The following is a 16,671-nucleotide window of genomic DNA, read 5'->3' as shown; positions in this document are numbered from 1 at the left end:
CGCTCCGAGTAGGAAATGAGTCCTTACCCCAAGTGAAGGAGTTCAAGTATCTGGGGGTCTTGTTCACGAGTGAGGGAACCATGGAGAGGGAGTTTGGCCGGAGAATCGGAGCAGCTGGTGCGGTTCTGCAGTCGCTTTACCGCACTGTTGTGACGAAAAGAGAGCTGAGCCAAAAGGCAAAGCTCTCAATCTACCGGTCTATCTTCGTCCCCACCCTCACCTATGGTCATGAAGGATGAGTCATGACCGAAAGAACGAGATCACGGATACAAGCGGCCGAAATGAGTTTTCTCCGGAGGGTGGCTGGGGTCTCCCTGAGAGATCGGGTGAGAAGTTCAGTCATCCGGGAGAGACTCGGAGTAGAGCCGCTGCTCCTTTGCGTCGAAAGGAGCCAGTTGAGGTGGTTCGGGCATCTAGTGAGGATGCCTCCTGGGCGCCTCCCTAGGGAGGTGTTCCAGGCGTGTCCGGCTGGGAGGAGGCCGCGGGGTAGACCCAGGACTAGGTGGCGGGACTACATCTCCGCACTGGCCTGTGAGCGGCTAAAGATTCCCCAGGCAGAGCTGGTTGATGCTGCTAGGGAAAGGGATGTCTGGGGCCCCCTGCTGGAGCTGCTGCCTCCGCGACCCGACCCTGGATAAGCGGATGAAGATGAAGATGAAGAGATGAAGATGAAGATTAGAGAAAAACTACCTGATTTTCATGAAACTTGGTGGAGGTATGTTAGCTGGGAGGGAATTAATAAAGATTGTGCACTTAGTGACAAGTTTTTGATTTTTGTCATGGTGTTTGCTAAATCCAAAATGGTGCTCGCCGAAAAGAGCAAAGGTCATATCTCAGCTTCTTTTAGTCCTAGATTGTTGTATGATGTCACTTTTTCTACTTTTTTCGATGATAGGAAGGTCAAATTTAATCTTGAACGTCATTTCTAGCAAAGAAAACTGTCCATATCGTTGAAAAAGTCACATCGAAAGATTATTCAGGGCTCTAGGCCCATATTTTCACCCCCAAGGAATGCAATTGTCTGTTGATTGGGCAGGTCACTATCACTGTAGTGTCAAAAATCTAATTTGGTGAGCAAAATGGCTATCATTCAGGCTTAAAATGAACACAATTTCAGTCACCACAGTGAAAAAATATCTTTGGCTTTACACCATGTAAAGGATCAATTATTAAATTTCAGTCAAATAACACACAAAAAGGCATATTTAAACATCATAGGGTATTTATTGAAAGTTTTCTGTTGTGGCCTGGTCCGGCACCCCCTGGCGCCTCTCCTCTGTGCCTCAGGCTGAGGCCCTCTCACCTCGTGTCCCGTGGGGTCTTCCCCTGACCCTCTTCCCTTCCCTGGACCCTCGCCTCTGGGGGGTCTTTCCTGGACCCTTGCCCCTTTGGCCCTTCCTGGACTCCCATCCCGTGGCTGAAATTCTAAAAATGTCACTCTTCATCATTATTAGTGCAGCCCCCCTAACACTTGCACAATGTGGTACAGCAGAGTCCAGCTCGGTGGCACTTACAGTTGCCCCTACAGGCAACCACACAGCCACAGTTGAGGAGCAGTGATCATCCCTTGCTGACATCTTCCAGATCTGTCCAATATGGCACCCACACTTTAGTTCTGGCATTCCATTCCCAACCCCATTCACTGGGGTCTGGAATCTCAGGAGTTTTGGAGAGGGATTGCTTCCAGACAAAAGCTGCAGTGTGTAGGGCACGCTTCCCATGCTGGAATAAGGCGTGCTGTGTCGGGGGGGATTGAATCCAGGGACTTGAGGCCATGGGTGAAAAGAAGCTTCCGGGCTTCATTGGCTGATTTTACACTTGCGTTCTTACTATACATGAGTACAGTCCAGTGTTCAAGATGCCGCATGTGCACTGATTCCAGTGTGAGGCTCGTTGGGTCTTGGGTGATTGCGATGAGGGTGTCAGTGAGTTCTGGAAAGGCTGCCCATGCATTTCATGCAGTTTTTTTTGCCAATTCCATACATTGCTGATACAATGTCACATCCTGTGAATGTGTGGAAGAGGGGCAGTGCTTTGCATTTTTGAGATCCCAGCATTTCTGACATGTGGTGGATTGGGATATCTTTATATGCCTTTCCTGATCCAAAGCCAATCCACAGCTCTGAGAGGCCTAGCTCCTGGAACAGGTTGATGGCCAGCACCACCACATCACTATCTACTGTCCTGAGGTAAGCCTTGGTGTGACCCTGCTCGGCAGCATGACACAAATTCAGCTTCTTCTTGCTGGCATGGTGACAATGCTCTAGGTCAGTAGGTTTGTTGCTCAGGACAAGGTCAGCCTTTGTTATAAGGAGGTGCTACTCTGAGCCACCTGTGATCTCCTGAAGTTCCTGATTGATGTATTGAAACAGCTGGTCTTTATTTTGACTGTCCTTGAGGAACTTCTGCCATTGAGCTCCCTTTGGCAGAGGTATGTTAGTGGAGACTCGTGTTCGGCACCCTGCGGTTCCACCCCGCTTGACACAAGTCTGGGATTTGAGACTTGCCTATATATATGTGTCCCAGACTGCCTCCACTCTTGTCGTCCTGTCAGTCATCAGGCTGTGCAAGTATGGCAGCAAGTGCATTCGAGTGTACTCTCCAAACACTCTGGCATGCTGGGTTTTGATTACAGATGTGGGAACATAAGAATGTAACTTGCTGCAGCATTTCACGTCGCGGTATTTGGCAGGGAAATCCCGTTGGAAATCTCGTGGGATTTCAGACGGGTGTTATTTCGTTTTAGTGATGCACTACCGCCAGGTGGCGTCTTTGAGTAGATTTAGCAGGCTGGGCTCTGTTTTTCTCCTATAGTCTACGAATGAAGCATCATTAAATGTCACATTCTTTAATTTAAATGCTCTGTTGTAAAGCACTTTGAGCTGAAGGTATCTGTATGAAAGGGGCTATACAAATAACGTTTAATTGTTATTATTACCTTGTTCTCAAACACATGTTTTATCCACCTCGATGTAATTTAATTATTACGAACACCTATAATATATCTAGGCCTACAGTAGCCTATCTATCTCGGCAACTGACGTCGGGTCAAGACGTGGAGGCTGTTTGGTCAAATGCGCAAAATAACAGTATTGTAAATATATTTGTTAGTAAAGATATGGTGAACGTGAGGGTTTTGCGTTTTGTTTCTGGAACGCATTCAACTGTTAGGCTACTCGTAAACCCCGGAAGTAAATTTGAAGACAGGGCATAATGTAGCCAAGTCTGAGCGCAGTAGGCTATATGGCTTCAGCACGATACAAAGAAAAAATAAGCTTGATCGACTTGTGGATCCATACAAAATTGAAATAGTCGCCATGAGTAAAGATCACTCATTGCCAATCATATCCGGACATTAACTATCTTGTGCATAGCGGCAGGTTTGACAGTGAGACATCAACCGATAATTGTAATAATGCGATTATTGAAATGGTCTTGTGAACGCCTTTATCTGATTTCCAAAATCGGGGTAAGGTCCATAGGACGATTGTGGGTTTTCATTTGCACATAACTATATTTTAATAAAACATTGAAGTCCGCCTGTCAATGACTTTCCCTAAAATTGTGTTCTGTTGCACCCCCTATTGTTAAATTATAAATGAAAAAAACATAGGCTACACAATATGTTGTTATTTGAATGATCTTGAATATATATATTCAAGATCATTCAAATAACAAAATATCGTGTATGTTTTAATTTATTTATACCGGCCGCCAGCTGTTCAATGAACGGCTATAGGGAATGCGCAGTTTCGCGCTGGCTACAGCCTATTATATGAACAGTTTCGCGCTATGTAGGCTATTATAAATAGGCCTAAGTATTATTCATTGGGAATAGCTTGGACTCGCTGGGGACTGGTGGAGAGACACAGAGCCTCCCCAGACGCGACATCTCCAGTTGGCTGTGTATTTGAGCTGCCGCCTCAACCGTGCGTAAGAGCAGAGCGCATCGCTACAACTAGTAGCCCATAGCCATTAAAACGGCTTATTGTTTTATTCATATATCAACTAGATAATTCGATAATAATGAGTAGCCTAGTAGGCTATAAAATGAATTCAATAGGGCAAGCCTTAAGTTGTAGCCTAGGCTACAGTAGTCTACAATCACAAGACGCATAGGCCTAGCCTATCGTAAAAAGCGTTGCGTTCTCATAGGCCTATATTAACTTAGATAATTATTAATTATGCTCAGGTCATAATGTCCGTTGAAAATAATTCCCTCTAAGCAGAATTTGAATTGTATTAAAATAGGAAATGATTCCTTCTAGGTCTATATAAAAAAAAACATTTTTCTAATGTGTAGCCTATAGGCGATGAACAAAACAGCCACAATGTAGCCTGCTTAGCGAGCGAGAGGGCAGTCTACCATAAAGTGTATAACCATAATGTAGCCTAATATATCTAGACTACATGCATTGTGGTATTTCTTTATATAGCCAATTGTTTCTCAATAAACAGTTATGTCATCCTCTGAGTCCGAATGTAGGCTAATAGACCGGCAGCTCTAAATGCCTTCCCAATCAATGAGACATGGTTGTAAAAATGATGTTTTATTGATGAAAAGGGTAAAACTGAAGAGTCATTGCATTGATCGATGCAGTCCGCTACCAGCAAACACTGAAAATACAGGTCCTCCAGCGAACCTGGACTAGACTATTGTAACCCCCCCCCCCAAAAAATTCTTTTATATTCAAATAAACTGGAGGAACCGGTTTCCCTGGATCGTGGGAGGGGGGTAGCCTGCGTTAGCGGGTGCTTTGCCATGACCGGCCATTGAATTTATGTGTTGCCATTCATTTAAACCACCATCTCATCTAGACTAGGCCTACTTCTGTTGCTGCATTTTTACATTTATGCTTTCATGATTTTAGAGCGCAATAAACATTTTTGCAGGATTCCAAAAAGTCCATCCATTCATCCAACTTTGTTCTGAGCGCAGCGCAGGCTGGTAGCCTACTGTCAAGGCTCACGACTGATGCACTCCCTTAACACGTCTCTTCCCAGGCCATCAAGATAATTTCAATATGAAAGACCTTGGGATTCCAGGAGTCAAGGCCGTTTCAGACGGGGAGCGACATTCCGCCTGCGTTCTGCTCGGAGCGGGGGACGCACGCGTCCTGCGCGCAGCGGGGCAAGCTGACTACAATTCAGCTCTTGTCGCGGGCGGGCGTGTGCAGCATAGTTCCATATGAGAACACTCCTCGGTCCAATTCCGTATAGTAGATCAGCCTGTGTAGCCTACTTTCAACGAATGTATTATTAGACATAATATCATAATAATATATAAAGCCTTCAACGACCTCCTGCTGCCTGCCTGATGGTCTCAGGGCTAAAGAGACCGCGCGATCATTCCTCTAGCTGCTTTACTGCTAATGCGAGTTCGTCTCCGTTCCTGCCCGAGAAACAGAAGTTGAACTTATAGCATCAAAATAGCTACAGGAATCAACGTTGTAAAGTTATCTATCTGCTTTTTAGCCACCGACAGCTACCGTTAATATTATGGAAGCTGCTGTCGTGAGCTAACGTGCTATCACGGTCTCATCGTGCAGCTTCACAGCCTGCTATTAGCAGACAGCATTAAGTTGACAAAATCACACTTGCACATCATTAGAATTCCAACCATTTATATGGGATTTATCATTCAACTAAACATGGAACCTGAATACTACCTGATATTTCAACCTGCTGCCATCAGTGATCGGCGCGTCTGCTTGTTTGAGTCATGGATATCTTACGCAGTTACATTCCATGTGTCCCAAAACTGTTAAATCATTCCCCATGTAGTTCACTATGAGTCGCACTCAATACATCCATGGTAATAGGGAGGGAGTGAGTGAACCATTTCAAACACATCTCTGGTCATCTCCGTTAGCCATCTTCCTCGTCCTGATGCCATGTTCCATATGAGAACACTCAGCCTAATGTATTAAACTTCTACTTGTCCCGACAGTTAACAGATATAGACCCGGCGACAGTTACAGAGATAGAAACTATAAATAGATAGGCTTTGTTCGTAATAATTAAATTACAACCAGACAGACAACAAGGAGTTTGAGAACGGTAGGCTCATCTAATGTGCGAGCCAGCAATGGGTCAATGAGTGGTATTACTGCGCCCCTATGGGCAGGCGAGCGGTGGTGCGGAATGACGTAAAGCGCCTGTTAGAATACCGCGGGTCAAGTTACATTCTTATGTTCCCACATCTGTATGTGTATTACTGCTAGTGTTGTCACGATACCAAAATTATGACTTCGATACGATACCTGCCCAAAATATCTCGATACTGATACCGAAATGATACCACGGCGAAAATCTAAAACATAAGGAAAAGTAATGGAATAATAGATGACAGAACATGGAACTTTAAATTGTTGGCTTTTTTTTGTGCTCTGTTCAGTCTTTTTGCATCTTTTGAGTCTTTATCATATTTCCTGTAACTTTCAAACACAGCTGGAAGGGAAGGCTGCCTCGACTGGGTGGTTTGGGATTGTGCTGGCTTCTGTTTGTTTGTCTGTGTGGGGAGAAATCAATAAATTATGCCTATGTTGTTGCAAACTGTGAGATAATCAGAAGAACTTGAAATGCGTATTATTATTATTATTAATTAACCCAGGCCTATTGAAGCATTTTTGCTATTCCAAATTATCATAAGAGATAATTGTCTCACGGTTAACAGTTCTCCCGCTCTAGGAGGTCGGAGCAGGTATTGATTTTTTTTGTCACACGTGCACTAGGCAGAGAGCTAGGCTTGCAGCCAGGCTGCAGCTATGCTAGCTAAAAGTCTCATGCTACGGATGAAAATTAGCTTCTCTAGCTATCATCTGGTGCAATAAATGTATTGTGTACATTCAAACATAAGGTAGGCTAAATATCCTTCGGTTGTATTCAGGTAAAGTACTGGTGTTGCTGCTGTGTGTCTTATCTTCTATCACATTCGCTAACCTGTCGCTCTTTGAATTGTTTGTGTAAGTCGGCATGTCTGTCTGCAAGATGCTTTGCCAGGTTGGTCGTATTGGCTCCCTTGGTTTGTATAGATTCGTAGCATCGTTTACAGATGGGCTTTGTAATGTCCGTGGGCTTGCCCTCACTGTCGGCTCTGTAAGGGAAAATAATGCCAGATTTCGCTGCGCGCATCAGCTTCATCGACAAGCTGTGGACGGTCGACATTTGTACTTGTAGCCATCTCAGGTTATCTACCGTCCTCTTGAAGATGCTGCGCGCATATGAGACGGAAAAAAACTGTCGCGCTGCAAAGTGACAGAGCGAGGAGAGAGAGAGAGAGCACACGCACACCCCCACACACACATACTTCCCCGTGACTCAGGGATCGTGGGAGAGAGAAGTAGAGCGCTATTAGCCTACAAACAAACACGGCTTCACTGTTGCATGAACGCAACTCAATATATAGGGCTCTTATTAAAACACTGTCTTTCTTAAAGTATCGATACTTTAAAGTTGGGTATTGTACCGTTTTTGACGACAGAGTACTTTTCTAGTATCGATACACAGTGCAACACTAACTAGGGCTGCGAGCAGCAGTGAGCGGGCCCTCGCACCCCACGCGTGTCGGGGTGTGGCGCCGTTAAAGGGTGTGCTATTTCGGTGTGCAATACTGAGAGAAACTTCCTGTCACCAGTAGGTGGCGCTCTAAGCATGACTCAATACCGAAGCATAGATGTGTTCAGGACGGTACCTTGATGAAGCGTGAGAAATGTTGTGTAAATCGGAAAATGTATGTAGGACTTATGATTACTTCCTGCTTGACCTGTAGGCGGCGCTATAAGTATGACTCAATGCTGAAGCACAGATGTGTTCAAGATGCGACCTTCATCAAGCATGAGCAATTTGGAGTAAATCGGATAACGTATGTAGGAGTTATGAGTACTTCCTCTTTCACCAGTAGGTGGCGCTGTAAGTGTGACTCAATACTGACGCATAGATGTGTTCAGAATGCGACCTTCATGAATCGTTAGCAATTTGGTGCAAATCGGACAATATATGTAGGAGTTATGAGGACTTCCTGTTTCACCAATAGGTGGCGCTATAAGTATGACGCAATACTGACACATAGATGTGTTCAGGACAGAACCGTCATGAAGCGTGAGATATATCGGACAAATTGGATAATGTATGTAGTAGTTATGAGGACTTCCTGTTTCACCAATAGGTGGCGCTATAAGTATGATGCAATACTGACACATAGATGTGTTCAGGACAGAACCGTCATGAAGCGTGAGATATATCGGACGAATTGGATAATGTATGTAGGAGTTATGAGGACTTCCTGTTTCACCAAAAGGTGGCGCTATAAGTATGATGCAATACTGACACATAGATGTGTTCAGGACAGAACCGTCATGAAGCGTGAGATATATCGGACAAATTGAATAATGTCTGGAGGAGTTATGAGGACTTCCTGTTTCACCAATAGGTGGCGCTATAAGTATGACGCAATACTGACACATAGTTGTGTTCAGGACAGAACCGTCATGTAGCGTGAGATATATCGGACAAATTGGATAATGTATGGAGGAGTTATGAGGACTTCGTGTTTTTTGGCGAAATGTCAAACTTTGGCGGGGTGCCACGGCAAGGGTGTGTGGTGAAAACTCAATTTTTTTGATAACTTTTGATCACAAAGGTCTTAAGATGAAGCTGACCCGATATGAAGTTGATCAGATGAAATCTGTAGGAGGAGTTCGTCGAAGTACGAGGCATGGAAATGGTCAAAACAAGGACAAAATGGCACATTAAGAGCAAAATGGCGGACTTCCTGTTGCATGTTGGGTATAGCTCCAAGAGACATTTTAGTGTGGCTCGATGAAATACATATGCCCACCGAATTTCGTTCGCCTACATCAAACTGAAAGGTGGGGCTCGCCATTTTAAACTTTCCAGGGGGCGCTCTTGAGCCGTTTTGCCACGCCCATTTCCGTCACCAATGAAATATCCGATTTTCACCGGGACTGATGTATCTGCAAAGTTTCATCCGTTTTCATCGATGTTTAGGCCGCCAAAAAGGCATTTGTTTGGGGAGAAGAAGGAGGAGAAGAAGGAGAAGGAGAACTAGGGCTGCGAGCAGCAGTGAGCGGGCCCTCGCACCCCACGCGTGTCGGGATTTGGCGCCGTTAAAGGGTGTGCTATTTCGGTGTGCAGCACTGAGAGAAACTTCCTGTCACCAGTAGGTGGCGCTCTAAGCGTGACTCAATACCGAAGCATAGATGTGTTCAGGACGGTACCTTGATGAAGCGTGAGAAATGTTGAGTAAATCGGATAACGTATGTAGGAGTTATGAGTACTTCCTGTTTGACCAGTAGGTGGCGCTGTAGGTATGACGCAATACTGACTTACAGAAGTGTTCAAGATGTGACCTTCAATACCGATGCATAGATGTGTTCAGAAGGTGACCTTCATGAAGCGTCAGCAATTTGGTGTAAATCGGATGATGTATGCAGGAGTTATGAGGACTTCCTGTTTCACCAATAGGTGGCGCTATAAGTATGACGCAATACTGACACAAAGATGTGTTCAGGACAGAACCGTCATGAAGCGTGAGATATATCGGACAAATTGGATAATGTATGTAGGAGTTATGAGGACTTCCTGTTTCACCAATAGGTGGCGCTATAAGTATGACGCAATACTGACACATAGATGTGTTCAGGACAGAACCTTCATGAATGGATGGCTAGGGGGTGACCCCAACTTGTATCCAGTGGTTTTTGAAAACCTTTGGCCCATACCTAACACCCTGCCAAAAATCAAAAACTTGTCATCAAGTGCACAATCTTTATAATTGTTTACATGTTCCCTCCCAGCCATGTAGCATTGGCCAACTTAAAGGAGTAGTAAAGAGAAAATGCATGTTTAGCCCTGTTTTAAGGTTACTTATGATCATATACAATGATTCAGATCAATACATTGACAAAACTAGAACTTTTGGGAAAGTCTGATAATTGCTCTACCACCGTTTTGGTCATACAATGGATGTGGGTGGGCACTGTGAAAAATCATTCAAAAAACATGTTAAACTCTCAATTTCAAAGACAAGAAACTAACCGATGTGTTCGTTCTGACATATAATTCGCCATAAAGTAAGATTCTAGTTCATCTGGAAAGGCTTTTAAAAAAATATTTAGGATAGAACTATTTAGTCGCAGCACATACGTGTGTAAACTTTCGCTCTAACTGATTCCGATCTCGCACAATGCCTCGAAGTAGTTCCGCTTCCTGAATCCCCTCTGCGGATTGATCTACACATCTACAACTGTCGCTTCAATACAATTTCAATACAATACGATTTCCTAAAATGATCAATAAAACCCTACAGGATTCATACTTTAAGGCGAATTTGATGTCAGAACACCAACGGACACCAATTACCCCCTCGGTGAGCTTCTTGTCTTTGAAATCGAGAGTTTAACATGTTTTTGAAAGATTTTTCACGGTGCCCACCCACATTCATTGTATGACCAAAACGGTGGTAGAGCAATTATCAGACTTTATCAAAAGTGCTAGTTTTGTCAACGTTTTGATCTGAACCATTCAGTTAGAGCGAAAGTTGATCATAAGTAATCTTAAAACAAGGCTAAACATGCATTTTCCCTTTACTACTCTTTTAAACTTCGGAGTGGATCCGAATCACAGGGCAGGTACACAAGCCGCTCAAACATGGCTGGCCATTCACCTCCATTTTTAGAAAAATTCCCCCCTTTCATTGTCAATGGGGGTAATTGAAATGGTCATATCTTGACGTGGGAAGGTCACAGAGACACAGGGTTCAGACTGGCATAAAACCCTTGACCTAATGAATCAAGCAACCCCAAACATGTCCTGGTTCTAGTTCACTATGAGATGGATAGCCTGCTGGTAATTGGTTATTACAAAATACCAAATAGTCTACAGTTTATTTTCATAAAAGATATTGAAAACAGCCTACATTACAATGTGTTTTTTATTATCATTATTTCCTATAAAACAAATTTCTTTATAAAAACAAGATTTGGTCTTCTAAATGTCTTTTTTTTTATGAGTCTTTAAAAAGGGCGGTCGTTATATAATCAGGGTCATCTTATATATTCGGGTCAATACGGTAAGTACAGTCCATTTACCATTTACCATGATTGGACTATTACAATCATTTTCTCCCATAGGTTTTAAACTGAGGACACGATTTATCAGCAATGAGCCAACCGGCAGTCCAGGAAACTGCCCACACCTGGTGGAAGCAGTGCCCTGTGATCACCCCAGCTGCTACAGCTGGCGATTGGTCAGCCTGGAGCAGTGTATACCTGACGACGGGAAGGAGTGTGGCCTCGGAACGCAGCCCCCTCAGGTCCAATGTGTCAACAGCAGTGGTAAGAGGGGAACTATATAGGTGCAGAATACAAAAAATATAGATTTTCTGTCTTAAATTCTGTTGACTGGTCTCTGCTGTGGGATTGTAGATAAGCTAAACCTTCATTATTGCAGTGTATGGGTGTATCGACAGAATTCAGATTCTGAAAGTGTAATATCAAGTTTTAAGTATTTTCTCTCTACAGACTTCACTGTGCCTCGGGTGGGAATCAACACAATTTGTCAAAGATATTGTAATATAGATATAACATCTATATTCTGTATATATATATATATATATATATATATATATATATATATATATATATATATATATATACATAGATAGATAGATGGATGAAAGATACATTCTGACGCTGGGGTCTCTGGGTGTTTCGGGTCTTTTAACACCCTCACCCAGGCGCCCCAGCTGGGGTTGATCAGACCCAGCAGCATTCGCCCACGGATCTGCGCTCCTGATTCTAAGACACATGGCTTTCTCTGCGGCATCAGTAGCGGATCTGATGGCCTTCCTTTAAGCCTCCCTGGTGATGCCCAGTAGCGTAAACACTTTTCAGAGTGAATGCCCTGCAAATCCTTGGCAGCCCACCTCCACAGACTCACTGTTAGTTCGCCATCCTTGCCTTCTGCACTCTTCCACGAGCTCCTTGGTGGTACTTGGTGCACTTCCTTTCGTTGGCCTCGTCCAGATGTTATTCCCAAGGCACTGTGAGTTCCAGCATGATTAGTTGCTTGGTGGAATCTGAAACAGTGATCATGTCTGGTCGATGCCGAGTTGATGTTATCCAGGCTTGGAACTTTAGCTGCTTGCTTGTCCACTTCAAGTTGCCAGTCGGTGTTAGTGGAGAGGAGACCAGACTTTGCCTTAGTTTGTTGGTGGGTCTTCTCTCCAGCTCTGAGGAACATGATGGTCTTTGCCTTGAGGTGGCCTTTGCAGGTGTTAATGGCCGTGGCTACACTCTGGGCGACTGCCTTCAGCACCTGGTCATGGCGCCAGTGATAGTGACCGTCACCAAGGGCTTTTGGGCAGCCACTAAGGAGGTGTTCCAAAGATCCTCTTCGAGAGCAGAGAGGACAGGAAGGTGTCTCACTCATGCCCCAGATGTGGACTTGGTAGGACATCGTAGACTGCTCGGACTAGGAATCTGATATGATGGAAGTCTGCTTGCCAGATGTTGGACTAGGTGATCTTTCTTTGCAGGGCTTGCGCACACCTCCTTCTGAATGAGATGTTGCCACGCTTTGCCCTGGATGTTGTCAACCCTGGTGGCTGGGAAGTAGTCTATACCTGCACGCCCTGTTGCTACGGATCGCCAGATGCCATCACTTTTGTTTCCCTGGATTCTCTGTACTGCAAGAGCTTCCTGTGTCCGGGACACCATGAACTCTTCAACGAGGCCACTGATCGGGAGCTGCAGGGTGTTACTTGTGCCATACAGAGCAGCACTGCTCAAACTGCGAGGTAGGCCTAGCCATCTTCGCAAGTAGCTACTGACCGTCCTTTCCCGGGACTCGACTGTAGTTATAGGCACTGCATACACCAGCAGGGACCACAGGATCCAGGGAAATATGGAGTGCTGGTAAATCCAGGCCGTGAACCTCCCCACCAGGCCTGTTTTGTCCACATTGGTGAGCCAGGACTCGAGCTCTTTGCTGATTTTCTGGATGGAGACAGCATCTTTGAGGCTGCAGTCCAAAATCTTCCTAAAGCTCTTGACTGGCTGCTCTGTAATGGATGGGATGGTGTCTCTGACCAGTGAGAACCGGAACTTCCACTACGTCCACTATTTTCCCCTCCTCAGCACTAGAGACCTTGGTTTTGTTGGTTTAAAGTTCATCCCTGCCCAGGTGATGAGCTCCTCTAGGCCTTGGAGTCCACCTGCTGCCTGGGACAGATGTAGTAGTGACAGTCAGGTCATCCCTGAAGGCTCTTATGGGGGGTGTGACATTCCAGTCTTGGTCATAGGGCTCCTGCGTTCTACCTCTGATGACTTGACGACTATGTTCATGGCAAGGGTGAAAAGGATGACTGAGATGGTGTTATGTTATGCCTGTTCTTCAGAAGGAACTCTGTTAGTCGTTGTGTGTGTGTGTGTGTGTATATATATGTATATATACTGTCACTTAACTATAAAAAAAAAAAATGAAATAATGACATGCTCTGTAATTAATTAATCGCAAATTGATCCTATATTTTTTGCTGGAAAAAAAAACCCAAATGAAGATATTTCAATAGACCTTTCCGATCTGTCAATTACACAGAAAAAATTACCAATAAGGTTGCTTGATTTGACCACACCTCTGATGTCCCACAAACACAGCTTGTCCCGTGTTGTTTTCTTAGATTAGACATTAGTTTGAAGAACATTTCATTTCAAACCTTTATTTATACTTGTAAAGCACTGTGGCACAGTGATGACGAGTTCACACAGATACACAAATAACAACAAAGAACAAATACAAGAAGAACAAATACAATAATTATAATTATAATTAATAATAGTTACAGGTCAAAGTACAAATGCCAAGAGCCATGGATTTAAACTCTGCAACTGAAGGAAGTACCTCAAGCTTTAGAGTCTGTTGTAGAATATTCCAGGTATAAGGAGCATCATGGACAAAAGCAGATCTACCGAGTTCAGAATGCACATGAGGAACCCTGAAAACAAGCCGATCATTTTCTGCCGCAGTTTAGAGGCTTGACTGTCTACTTGAAACTTGAATGAGAGTTTGTCATCCAGCCACAGACCAAGATATTTGTACTCAGTGACTCTCTCAATACGCAAGCCATTAGCCGTTAATAAATGAAGTCTATCATAATCAGTAATCCTGACTCTAGAAAACAACATAAACTTTGATTTGCTAGGATTAAGGACTAGTTTCAGATTGGTGAGAGCTTCTTAAAATGTTTTTTTTTTTTAAACATACAGAAAACCGGCCTGCAGGCTGCTAATGTTATAAGACAGCTGCACTCCACACCTCCCTCCACACATCAGTTTACAGCAGTGCCGACACAAAAAGCTATGAAGCTAGTAACGTTAGGTGCTTGATGTACAGTAGCTAATTAGCCCGTAGCTAGTAGTGAACAGATCATTCTCACAGCCTTATTTTCTAAGAATGGGTGCCACTAACGTACTCACCCTGCTTTACATGTGCAGTTAGACTCCACCATTTTGTCCTGATGAATTTCAATCTGGAGTTTGTGAGGCGTCTGTGCTTTCCGCATACATCGCCAACACATAGCATCGACTCTTATGTTCTCACCTGCTCCGTCCAAAATCCAAATCTCATGGATATATCCTTGGGTAAAATAGTACAGGCCTTTGCTACTGGGGCTGACAGCTGTTAACATGTTTAGCATTGAGATGATAAGTTGGGCTAAAACTGCTTTGATGGTATGCAAACAACCACACTCTTATTAACTGTGCCACCAAGTTTTTTTAAAGTAAACTTTCCGTTTATAGGGCAAACCAAAGTGATTTTCCGCCTCCTCAAGTTTTTTGGAAGGCAAAGATGCTTTTGCGTGACATATGTAAGACAAACCCTGGGTGTCCGGGCCCGACTAGCCGCTAATCCCCACAAACCGGTGATGGCTTCGTTGTCTTCAGCAGGGAACGACCTTCGCTCCGGGACCCCCAGCCAACCCAGGGATGTATCACACTGCATAGACACCTAACCTACTCCTAGCCAGCCGTAAACCCGTCTGGGTGGGAACAGAAAGGATAACGGGTCTCCTACCTGGGACGGCCTCCGTCTCGACTCGGCATCGTTTACTCCCACGCAGTCTCTTCTCCAGTCGGTCGCGACCAGCCCGGGCTTTCGTTCTGTATTTGCGTTCACAGGTTTTTTCCCTTTAAAGTTGCTAGTTGCCTCCGCCAGGTCAGGGATCCATCCAGCCAGAGAGATCACCCCTAACCAAACTGCGTGCCTTCTTCCGCCTCCTTCACGCTGTCCTCTCAGCGGCAGCACTCTTCCTCTTATATTGTTGCACCTTCTGGTGGACTACCGAGACACCGCTTCCCACAGCTCCACCCAAAGGCTACAGCTGGCAATTAGCTAACTCACTGAATATGGGCTTCTAACAAAAGAAATAGCCTCCTGGGGAAATTCACTAGAAACTAGGAATTGGCTAGCTTACACGTAACATGCCCCCCCTTAAGCCAAAACATACAAAAGAAACATAACACCCACAATTTTTTTTTCCTTTTTAATTTTTTTGGCAGTCAGCAGACAATTCCTGTCCTACCACCAATAGACCAGACATCTAAATAAGCAGGTCCATTCTATAAAACACACAGGACACATCTATACCGAATAAAAACCCACCACTATCAATAACTATGCACGTCCATGTGAAGAGACCAACGTGGGTGCCCCCCCCCCCCCCCCCCTCACGAGTGCCCCCGTGAGAGGGCATCCGCGATAACATTATCCTTACCGGTCACATGTTTCACAACCAGGCCATAGGGCTGCAAGCTCAAACTCCACCTGAACACCATAGCATTTGACCGATGAAACTTCGCCAGGAAAGACAGGGGGTTATGGTCCAAATATACGACGACATCTCCCGCTACACTTGCCACATACACCTCAAAATGATGGACGGCCAACACTAGGGCCGGGGCCTCCTTTTCTATGGTTGAATTGTTCTTCTGATGGCGATTCTTTCTTAGAAAAGTAGGCCACCGGCCGCTCCAGCCCATCATCCCCCTCCTGCAGGAGGACTCTGCTGACCCCCACATCCGAGGCGTCAACAGCCAGGCAGAAGGGCCGCGCAAAGTCAGGGGCCACTAGCACAGGCTCACACGCCAGTATAGCCTTGATGGAATCAAGGGCCATCTGACAATCCTCCGACCAAACCCATTTAACCCCTTTCCTCAGCAAGTCAGTAAGCGGAGCAGTCACAGTCGCAAAATTCGGCACAAACTTCCGGTAAAACCCTGCCATCCCCAAGATCCGCATGAGCTGTCTACGGTTCTCCGGCACCGGAAACTCCATAACCGCCCGGACCTTAGCGGCCTGCGGGAGCACCTCACCCCGCCCCACACAATGCCCCAGGTATGTAACCTGCCCCTGCCCAAATTCACATTTGGGCAGGTTGACCACCAGCTGGGCTTCGGCCAGGCGGGAGAATAGGGCCCCGACGTGCTCCATGTGGTCCTACCAGGAGTCGCTGTAAACCACCACGTCGTCGATGTAAGTGACGATGTTACAGAGACCTCTGGTAACCTGATTCAACAGGCGCTGGAAGCACGCCGGGGCATTCTTCATCCCAAATGGCAGGACCCGGCACACATACTGGGCCCCAGGCGT

At 45.1% G+C, this 16,671-nt stretch overlaps 1 protein-coding gene across 1 annotated transcript in view; it reads left to right on the top strand.

Moving 5' to 3' along the window:
• Window positions 1–16,671, top strand: part of thsd7ab (thrombospondin, type I, domain containing 7Ab) — a gene marked incomplete at both ends in the record, with an annotated part of 328,169 nt that overhangs the window by 245,833 nt on the left and 65,665 nt on the right. The window contains one exon of the mRNA XM_084442488.1: window positions 11,154–11,357. Coding sequence (XP_084298614.1) covers window positions 11,154–11,357 — 204 coding nt within the window. The remainder of the gene's footprint in view (window positions 1–11,153; window positions 11,358–16,671) is intronic.

Source organism: Borostomias antarcticus (genome assembly GCF_949987555.1).
Source record: "Borostomias antarcticus genome assembly, chromosome: 8".
Lineage (NCBI taxonomy): Eukaryota > Metazoa > Chordata > Actinopteri > Stomiiformes > Stomiidae > Borostomias > Borostomias antarcticus.
Note: the sequence above shows the minus strand (reverse complement) of the source record. Positions and strands in the feature narration are given on the sequence as shown.